The following is an 11,368-nucleotide window of genomic DNA, read 5'->3' as shown; positions in this document are numbered from 1 at the left end:
GGCCCAGATGGAGGTACGTGAAGACAAACTCAGCAGGGCTGCCGAACCACCAATACCTCACTGTTGGCCCTTTTACATAGCTAAATTCCCGGGTTTATTACCTCACCTTATTTATCGCCACCTGCCCTTTTTACATTACCGTACCTGACCCGGGGTCGGGTGCTGCCTGATATCGGAAGGCTCTGCCTCCCATTGTCTTGTGGAAACCACAATAAACCTGCAGTCTGTGATACAAATGCTCTCTTGGAACAAAATTGAAAGGTGTTTTGATATGATGGAGGTCTGCTAAACCTTTTCATGCTCTGCCGAGCTGGCCTTCAGCAGGAGCCCCTTGGGATCCAGGTCCTGGTCCAGGTTTCTTCCCTCTTAAAGGGGAGTTTTTCCTTGCCACTGTTTAGTTTAAGGTTTTTCTCCCACTAGGGAAGTTATTACCTGCCATTGTTTATGTTACGTTTATGTAATAATTGTTCAGGGGTCATGTTCTGGTCTCTGGAAAGATCCTAGAGACAACTTCTGTTGTAATAGACGCTATATAAATACAAATTGAATTGAATTGATTTGAATTGCTCTTAAGGTCTTTATTTGTGCCGAAGAGGAAAACAGTCTCAGACTTGTCTGGGTTTAGTCACAGGAAATTAGCAGGAAACAGGAAAAAGTCATCTACACCTTTATGTAAGTCAGCTGACTGCTGACATCTGGTTTACCGAATAGGGATAACTGAGTATCATCTGCATAGAAATGAATATTTATGTCATGCTGCCTAATAACTGCACCTAACAGAAACATAAGTGGAATTAAGAGTATGGCCCAGAGCCCTCTGGAGCACCATGACCAAATCTGGTGTATAAGGAAAACTCAGACACTGGAGCATAGCCTAATGGTTGCAGTCGCACTGAAAAGCATAGTCTAAAATTAATTTAGGTGGAATAGGTAATGAATATTTAAAAAACCCCACTGTTGTGCTATTTCTAGGAGACCTAAGGAACCCCACCTTCGCAGATGAAGAATCTGCTGTTGGCACCCGCCCTGCACCTTTGCCTCAGCCATCTTCAGATACCACCAGCATACAGCCAAGTTTGCCATCATCAGTTTCTATTGGTGGAGACTCACCGCCGGACGGTTTTTCTCTATATTCCAGCGACTTCTCCCCCAACCAGACGGTCAGTGCACACCAAAACCACTGAAGAGTTCTGCTTTGGGTTTTTCTCATTGTGACGTTTCTTTGTTTTTTCCACAGATGAGGATCAGCCGGCCTCAGATCCAGACGACCTTGGATGCCTGAACAAGAAATCAACCCTTCAATATTTTTTTAAATTATAATGAATTCATTTATTCAAATCTTTTTGCTGCCTTTATAAACTATTTATATTAAAGTATTTCCCTTTATTTTGTGTTATCAATACATACTGTCAACTGCTTACTTTTTACGTGAATCACAAAGACGTTGAAACTAAAATTCTCACATTTGCTCTTCAAACTTCCTCACCGGTCTAGTGTCCATCTCTAGTTTGCTGTGGTCCTTCTCATGACAACGTTGTCATAAATGCTGCCTTTCTTATGGGATAAAAAGATTATTTGTTTTTGGAGTGTGTCTGCCAATGATGATCAAGGTCTGAGGCAGAGGCATGGTGAGAGCAGTGTTGATTGTGGGATACTGAGGAGGGAGGTTTACGTGATTTGGCACTATTATTTATGCTTTTTTGTGCTTTTGATGTTATTCATGTTAATTAAAAGAAGTGTTTCAGATTAATCTTTTTTTCTGTCTTTTATTGAGTTGTTTGTGGTATATTCATCTGTATATTGTGTAAACTGAGAACTATGCAGCACAGCTACGTATCAAAACTACCTGGAACACATTCATATACCCCAACTCCTGCACTAAACTCCCCCCTTTGATTCAGGTTTGTACCGTCAAACAAACACCTTCCTTATTAATTATGTTACAGTTTTTTTTGTTGACTTTTTTATTGACTTTGAGGGCCTTCAGTGGCTTCCCCCTACCAGCAGATGGTGCCCTACACAATGGTCTGTCAAGTTGATGCCAGCACTTGCTCTGCTGTACTTCAGATGTTGGACAAGTATGCCTTGAGCTGTTCTTCTGCGTTTATTCACGTGTTTGGTGGTCGTCTACCTGTCCTCATGGGATGCAACAATGATAATTCACCATCACAATTGAGCTGAAACACACACACACACACACACATGTATTTTGAATGCATAAAACTAATATTATAAATCTACCCTCTGGGTCTATATGTGTGTCCTTTACAATAAAATTCACATTCTTGTTAATGAGAATAGCCAACACTCTTTGTCTGGAGTTGTAAGAGGCTGAGAACACATGAGGAAATTGTGCTGTTATGAGTGTATCTACTTTTGTTTTAGCTAGATGGGGTCTCCTACTTAAGTAGGACTTAAGTTAGGCCCTCCAGAAAAACGCGATTACGCGATCGCATAATTCATTGCATAATCAGCCAAATGGCTGCATATTTCCCGCGATAATTGCATATATAAATATGCTAAATATGCGATTATGCGGGGGATTATGCGGGGCTCGCTTGATTTCACCGCATCATCGCCGCACATTTTCGCATAAAGTTTGGAAAAGGGGGAAGTGTTGTGAGTGACATGTCGGGACGCCCGGTCGCGACGTGCGGGACCCGCCCGGGGACCTCCGCACCCCTCGCAGAAAGCGCCACCCCCCAAACAGCAGCTCTCACCTGCGGGGGTGAGAGGAAAAAGAGAGTGCCGTCTCCGCGGCTGCCGGGGGACTCAGGATCCGCGCTGCCCGCGCACCACTGCGCACGCTCCCATCCACTTGGGGACCTTGACGGCGGACACGTGGGGTGACGAAGCCCTGGCTCGTCCCCTCACCGCGCCGGTGCGCCCGGCAATCACCCGAGCACCGAGCCGCGGGCTGGAGGGGAGAGACCAGGCGGGGACCGGCCTCCGGGCCGCCACCGCCCCGCTCTCCACCTGCGCTCTCCTTTTTTTTTTCGTCTACGACCTCAGATCAGACGAGACAGCCCGCTGAATTTAAGCATATTACTAAGCGGAGGACAAGAAACTAACAAGGATTCCCTCAGTACAATCAGCATTCTTTTAATCTGTGTTCTTATGTATTGAGTGTTGTATGTTTTTATCATGGACCTCGAGTCTGACTAATAAACAATGATGATGATGATGGTGAGTAGCGGCGAGCGAAGAGGGAAGAGCTCAGCGCCGAATCCGCAACTTCCTGCATATTTTGCATATTTTGCAACTTTCCGCATATTCCACGAGTTCCCGCATATTCCGCAACTTCCAGCATATTCCGCAATTTCACCGTATAAAAGCGCATAAAAAACCCGCACATTTAATCGCATAATCAATGATTTTAGCCCGCATAATCAATTATTTTAGCCCGCAGAATCAAGGATTTTTGCCCGCGTTTTTCTGGAGGGTCTATTAAGTAGACTGTAAAGTGTTGGATACACTATCTGCCTCATGAGTTTACGGTTGTGTTTGTTATTGCTGTTTACATCCCGCCGGGTGCTAAAGCAAACAAAGCGCTTCAGGAGCTTCACCACAACTTTAGCTTGCTCCAGCACAAGCACCCAGAGGTGTTTTACGTGGTTACAGGTGATTTAAATCACATAAACCTGACAGCGACTCTGCCCAAGTTCCACCAGCATGTCACCATAACTACACGGGGAAATAATACACTGGACCGTGTCTATACCAACAAAAAAGGTTCATACAAAGCCGTCCCCCACCCCCACCTGGATTTCTCCGACCAAATATCCATGATGCTGGTACCCAACTATCGTCCTCTGCTCAGACGCCACAAGCCAATTCAGAAGACCATCACTGCGTGGCCCAGTGATGCTGTACCTGCACTGCAGGACTGTTTCCAGCGCACAAACTGGTAGATCTTCAGGGAGGCAGCTGTCTGTGAGGGAGAGGTAGACCTGGACGATTATACATCGGCTGTCTAGTATTAGGGCCATGAAGGAGAAAAAATATTGGAGAGGGGAAGATTTATTTTTATGTGCACTTTTGTGCACTTCGAGAAAAAAGCTGAAATGTCAAGAATAATTTTGAAATACAATTTCGAGAATAAAGTCGAAATGTCGAGATTAAAGTTGAAATACAATGTCAAGAATAAAATTGAAATCTCGTGAATAAAGTCGAAAAAGTCGAAATTTCGACGTTTTTCTCAACATTTCGACTTTTTTTCTCGAAATTGTACTTCAACATTAATCTCAACATTTTGACTTTTTCCTCGACATAGCCGGTGCGTCCGAAATGCCATACTAAACAGTACATACTCAAAAAGTATACTTTAGTTCGGCACACTTTTGAGTAAATATCAGTAGTATGCCTTAATTCGGACGTACTACTCAGAGCCACACGGCACTTCCTGCCGTTGGCAGGGGGAGTTGTTACCATGGTCGGGCCTCCCCTTGCCGGGGGGTGCACATGCAGGCGTGGCGGCGGGGTGGAGTCATTCTCAGGTGTCTATGTCTTATATCCAGGGGTGCACAAAAGCCGGGACTCCAGGGCTAGTCTACTGCATGTTTTAGATATTTCCCTGTCTTCAACACACCTGATTCTAATCAGTGGTCATCATCAACATGTCATCAAGGTTTACACAACTCTGTTGGTGACACAGCCTTGTCTATCAGGGTTGTGTTGAGGCAGGGAAACATCTAAAACGTGTAGTAGACTAGCCCTGGAGTCCCGGCTTGTGTGCACCCCTGCTTATGTCGTCAGTATGAATGGAGGTATGTTGGGCCATTTCCTCCTCCGTCTGGGGGCTCCGACGGCACCGGGGGCGCCCATGGAGGTACGGTGGGGCCCTGGCCCGGCTTGGAGGGCCGGCCCCCGTCGACTTGGATGGCCGGCGGGGGAGTGTGGGCACCTTTCCAGGGCCGGCTCTACTGGCCCTGCCTCCTGGCTTCGGCCTCCGCTCCCCCTCCTGCCCCCCCTACATGATTCATACGCACACAGGTGAAGGGGCGGGGGGTCCGAGGCGTGGAGGACACTGTCCCGTGTGGCCCGGTACTCCCCGCCTCACGGTTTTAATAACACTGTAGACACTGCACATTCAACATTTAATAAATACACTTAACAAGGATACTTAGTTCTGGAGGGGGGGGGGGATCATTGTCAGCATGATACCCTGACCTCCCCCTCCCTGTTTTTATTGCATTAATTACATGCACTCAACACCAGGGGCGGGAGAGGGGCCCACACCACCCGCATTCCCTCGCCGGCCTGGGATAGGCGGGTTCGCGATTCCCGGGCCTGGCGGGGCTTGCCCGCGCAGCCTGAGGTGCCTTCTGGCGTTGGTGCGTGAATGTGCGTCTTTGTCGCTGAGAATGCGGTATGAAAGGGTTCTGCCATGGAGGATTTGGGCCTCCATTGGCAGGACAACAAAATGTAATAATTTATTGATATTATTACTATACAAAGATGGTTATTATTATTATTATTATTATTATTAATAATTATTATTAATAATTACCGACGGGTGCGCCTGCACGCGTCGGCGGCCGGGGCGGCTCTGTCTCTCCGGCAGGCTGGCCCCTCGCCGGGTGGGGGTCTTTGGTCTGGAGGGTGAGGGCCTCCTGGCCGCATGTCCGGCCCAGACCAGGTGGCCGGGGTTCGCCTGGGTCGCGGTCCGCCGGCGCAGGATCCCTGGCTGCCTCTTCCCGTGTCGTGGGGGCCCCGCCCGCGGGTCCTCTCGGCCACCGCTGGAGGGGGGGCCTCGCTGGCGGTGGGTTGCCTCCCGCCCTCCTCTCGACCTCTGTGGGGTTGCGGGTGGGTTCTGGGTTCTTCCTCGTCGGCCCCTGGTATCGCGGGTGGCGGGGTTGCTCCCCCCCTCCCCCACTATAGATACACTTCAGCTTTGACAGGATTATCACACACACACACACACACACACACACACACACACACACACACACACACACACACACACACACACACACACACACACACACATATATATATATATATATATATATATATATATATATATATATATATATATATATATATATATTAGACATATACGTATCTGCGCAGCACTTAGCAACCCAAGACCGCTGCATTGCATTGTGGGAAGTTTCTGCTTAGCTAGTGTCCATCAATCCATACTAATAAATTTCTCCGGAATGAGTATTGATAGTGCATACTATTGAGTACGTACTAATGTTTCGGACGCACTAAAAAAATCTCACATACTGTTTTTGCTACTCATGAGGGCGGAAGTATGGAATTTCGGACGCAGCTTTCAACTTTTTTCTCAAAGTGCAAAATGAAAAAAAAAAAATCTTCCTCCTCTAAAATATTATTATGGGCATGCCAAGTAGTGGCATGACCATATTGCAATCGTCCAGAATGGCCCAAAGGGCAATGCTGCTAGCATGCTAAAGTCGCAAAAGTCCCACTGCGCACCAGCGGGTGTACAGCATGACCCCGCACTGATGTGGAAAAAAAAAATCCCCAAAAAGTAAAACACGGCCGAAAAAATGAGGAAAAACATGAAAATGAAGGCGATATATTAGTATCTAGAAAAGGTTTCCCTTTTCTTATTATGGGCATGCCAAGTAGTGGCATGACCATATTGCAATCGTCCAGAATGGCCCAAAGGGCAATGCTGCTAGCATGCTAAAGTCGCAAAAGTCCCACTGCGCACCAGCGGGTGTACAGCATGACCCCGCACTGATGTGGAAAAAAAAAATCCCCAAAAAGTAAAACACGGCCGAAAAAATGAGGAAAAACATGAAAATGAAGGCGTAAATTAGTACCCAGAAAAGGTTTCCCTTTTCTTATTATGGGCATGCCAAGTAGTGGCATGACCATATTGCAATCGTCCAGAATGGCCCAAAAGGCAATGTTGCTAGCGTTTCGCTAACATGCTAAAGTCGCAAAGGTCCCACTGCGCACCAGCGGGTGTAAAGCATGACCCCGCTCTGTTGTGGAAAAAAAAAATCCCCAAAAAATGAAACACGGCCGAGAAAACCTGAAAAATGAAGGCGTTAAATTAGTATCTAGAAAGGTTTCCCTTTTCTTATTATTATTATTATTATTATTATTATTCTTATTCCGCACTTTTTTTCGTCCGTTAATGCGGCCCGAACCGCAACGTGCACCCATGCATGCCATACATCGTTAGATGCGTCTCCATCTTGCCTCGATGGGCATTACTTTTCTCCGTAATAGGGGTTACCGTGGCAACGCTAGATGCCAAAAAGCAAAAAAAAAGGCGAAAATTCCCGCGCTTATTGCTCGGCCGAACTTTATCGTAGAGACATCGTTCAAACTTTGAAACACTCGGCCCGATAGTCTTTAAAGGACCATACAACTTCATCATGCTAGTTATTACGGTTTTTGCGATATTTAACTTTCAATTTAAAAAAAAAATCACTTTTATTTTGGATGCTTGTTGCTAGGCAACGGTTTATCGTACAGACATCATTACAACATTGACCAACCCGGGACGCTTTGTACTGTAACATATTTTAGTCTCGTCATGCTTGCTATTACGGTTTTTGAGATATTCCACATTGTTCATTTTGACGCTAACGGAACTTCGGATGCTTGTTGCGCGGCAACGCAGTATCGTAGAGACTTGGTTCCAACGTTAAAATACTCAGCTTGATGTGGACTACAACATACTGAGGTCTCATTACGCTGTCGTTTACAGCTTTTGAGATATTAAAGCCAAATTGTCCCATTCTATCCTATGGGGCTTGTTACCATGGCAACAAAAACCAATGCATTTGTATGGGGGACCATGTGAATAAACAATCTGTTAATGCTGCCCGAACCGGAATGTGCACCCATGCATGGCATATATCGTTGGATGCGTCTCCATCGTGCCTCGATGGGCATTACTTTTCTCAGTCAAAAGTGTTACTGTGGCAACGCTAGATGCCATAAAGCAAAAAAAAAGGCAAAAATTCAGACGCTTATTGCTCTGTCGAACTTTATCGTAGAGACATCGTTCAAACTTTCAAACACTCGGCCCGATTGGCACTAACGGCTTGTACAAGCTCATTATGCCAATTATTAAAATTTTTGCGATATTGACCTTTCATTTTTTTTTTAAATTTCCATTTGACTTTGGACGCTTGTTGCTAGGCGACAGATTATCGTAGAGACATCGTACAAATGTTCCCCGACTCGGCACGCTGTGGCCGTCAACATATTCAAATTTCATGAAGCTGGGATTTAAGGAAATTTTATGTCAAAATCCATGCCAAATGGCCCCATTCATTCGGATGGGATTTTTTACCACGGTGAAAACAAAACCTATCCATTGTCATTGTCTATCATGTAGCCTGAACCGCAACGTGCACCCATGCATGGCATACATCGTTAGATGCGTCTCCATGTTGCCTCGATGGGCATTACTTTTTTCAGTCAAAAGTGTCACCGTGGGGGGCGCTAGACGCCAAAAAGCGCGCCCCATTTTTAACTATTGGGAGCACAGGAATGAATGCAATACAACCGTAAACACCTCAAACTGACATAGAACCACCCCAAACACAACCACTACAGCCCCAAACCAAAGCAGCAAGAGGGGTCGAATGGGCGGTAGGGCATGCCCATATCAAAATTTCCTGAAATTTTCTAGTTATTATTATTATTATTCTTATTCCGCACTTTTTTTCGTCCGTTAATACGGCCCGAACCGCAACGTGCACCCATGCTTGGCATACATCGTTGGATGCGTCTCCATCGTGATTCCATGGGCATTACTTTTCTCCGTAATAGGGGTTACTGTGGCAACGCTAGTTGCCAAAAAGCAAAAAAAAAGGCGAAAATTCCCACGCTTATTGCTCGGCCGAACTTTATCGTAGAGACATCGTTCAAACTTTCAAACACTCTGCCCGATAGTCTTTAAAGGACCATACAACTTCATCATGCTACTTATTACGGTTTTTGCGATATTTAACTTTCAATTTAAAAAAAAAATCACTTTTATTTTGGACGCTTGTTGCTAGGCAACGGTTTATCGTACAGACATCATTACAACATTGACCAACCCGGGACGCTTTGTACTGCAACATATTTTAGTCTCGTCATGCTTGCTATTACGGTTTTTGAGATATTTCACTCTTCTCATTTTGATGCTAACGGAACTTCGGATGCTTGTTGCGCGGCAACGCAGTATCGTAGAGACTTGGTTCCAACGTTAAAAGACTCAGCTTGATGTGGACTACACCATACTGAGGTCTCATTACGCTGTCGTTTACAGCTTTGGAGATATTGAAGCTAAATTGTCCCATTCTATCCTATGGGGCTTGTTACCATGGCAACAAAAACCTAATGCTGCTCGGACCGCAATGTGCACCCATGCATGGCATATATCGTTGGATGCGTCTCCATCGTGCCTCAATGGGCATTACTTTTCTCAGTCAAAAGTGTTACCGTGGCAACGCTAGATGCCAAAAAGCAAAAAAAAAGGCGAAAATTCAGACGCTTATTGCTCGGCCGGACTTTATCGTAGAGACATCGTTCAAACTTTCAAACACTCGGCCTGATTGGCACTAATGGACCCTAGAACCTCATTATGCCAACTTTTAAAGTTTTTGCGATATTGACCTTTCTTTTTTTTTTTAATTTCCGTTTGACTTTGGATGCTTGTTGCTAGGCAACAGATTATCGTAGAGACATGATACAAATGTTCCCCGACTCGGCAAGCTGTGATCTTCAACATATTCCAATTTCATGAAGCTGTGATTTAAGGAAGCTTTAATGTAAAATCCATGCCAAATGGCCCCATTCATTCGGATGGTTTTTTTTTACCACGGTGGAAAAAAACCCTATCCGTTAACGTAGTCTGAACCGGAACGTGCACCCATGCACGGCATACACCGTTAGATGCTTCTCCATCGTGCCTCGATGGGCATTACTTTTCTCAGTCAAAAGCGTTACAGTGGGGACGCTAGACGGCAAAAAGCGCGCCCCATTAATAGCTATTGGGAGCACAGGAATGAATGCAATACAACCGTAAACACCTCAAACTGACATAGAACCGCCCCGAACACAAACACTGCAGCCCCAAACCAGAGCGGCGAGAGGGCTCGAATGGGCGGTAGGGCATGCCCATATCAAAATTTCCAGAAATTTTCTAGTTATTATTATTATTCTTATTATTCCGCACTTTTTTTCGTCCATTAATACGGCCCGAACCGCAACGTGCACCCATGCATGGCATACATCGTTGGATGCGTCTCCATCGTGATTCGATGGGCATTACTTTTCTCAGTAATAGGGGTTACCATGGCAACGCTAGTTGCTAAAAAGCAAAAAAAAAGGCGAAAATTCCCGCGCTTATTGCTCGGCCGAACTTTATCGTAGAGACATCGTTCAAACTTTGAAACACTCGGCCCGATAGTCTTTAAAGGACCATACAACTTCATCATTCTAGTTATTACGGTTTTTGCGATATTTAACTTTCAATTTAAAAAAAAAATCACTTTTATTTTGGACGCTTGTTGCTAGGCAACGGTTTATCGTACAGACATCATTACAACATTGACCAACCCGGGACGCTTTGTACTGCAACATATTTTAGTCTCGTCATGCTTGCTATTACGGTTTTTGAGATATTCCACATTGTTCATTTTGATGCTAACGGAACTTCGGATGCTTGTTGCGCGGCAACGCGGTATCGCAGAGACTTGGTTCCAACGTTAAAAGACTCAGGTTGATGTGGACTACAACATACTGAGGTCTCATTACGCTGTCGTTTACAGCTTTTGAGATATTAAAGCCAAATTGTCCCATTCTATCCTATGGGGCTTGTTACCATGGCAACAAAAACCAATGCATTTGTATGGGGGACCATGTGAATAAACAATCTGTTAATGCTGCCCGAACCGGAATGTGCACCCATGCATGGCATATATCGTTGGATGCGTCTCCATCGTGCCTCGATGGGCATTACTTTTCTCAGTCAAAAGTGTTACCGTGGCAACGCTAGATGCCATAAAGCAAAAAAAAAGGCAAAAATTCAGACGCTTATTGCTCGGTCGAACTTTATCGTAGAGACATCGTTCAAACTTTCAAACACTCGGCCCGATTGGCACTAACGGGCCGTACAAGCTCATTATGCCAATTATTAAAATTTTTGCGATATTGACCTTTCATTTTTTTTTTAAATTTCCATTTGACTTTGGACGCTTGTTGCTAGGCGACAGATTATCGTAGAGACATCGTACAAATGTTCCCCGACTCGGCACGCTGTGGCCGTCAACATATTCAAATTTCATGAAGCTGGGATTTAAGGAAATTTTATGTCAAAATCCATGCCAAATGGCCCCATTCATTCGGATGGGATTTTTTTACCACGGTGAAACAAAAACCT

At 45.2% G+C, this 11,368-nt stretch overlaps 1 protein-coding gene across 1 annotated transcript in view; it reads left to right on the top strand.

Annotated features, from left to right (window-relative positions):
- The window catches only part of LOC133420433 (mucin-2-like), a 48,165-nt gene extending 46,415 nt beyond the window's left edge, over window positions 1–1,750 (top strand). Inside the window, exons 19-21 of the mRNA XM_061710127.1 lie at window positions 1–13; window positions 973–1,160; window positions 1,238–1,750. The exon at window positions 1–13 is cut by the window's left edge and continues 79 nt beyond it. Of these exons, the coding sequence (XP_061566111.1) occupies window positions 1–13; window positions 973–1,160; window positions 1,238–1,282 (246 nt within the window). The 3' untranslated portion in view covers window positions 1,283–1,750. The remainder of the gene's footprint in view (window positions 14–972; window positions 1,161–1,237) is intronic.
- Window positions 1,751–11,368: the final 9,618 nt, after the last annotated feature.

Source organism: Cololabis saira, chromosome 20, assembly GCF_033807715.1.
Source record: "Cololabis saira isolate AMF1-May2022 chromosome 20, fColSai1.1, whole genome shotgun sequence".
NCBI classification, from domain to species: Eukaryota; Metazoa; Chordata; class Actinopteri; order Beloniformes; family Belonidae; genus Cololabis; species Cololabis saira.
This window is presented reverse-complemented; position numbering and strand designations above follow the sequence as displayed.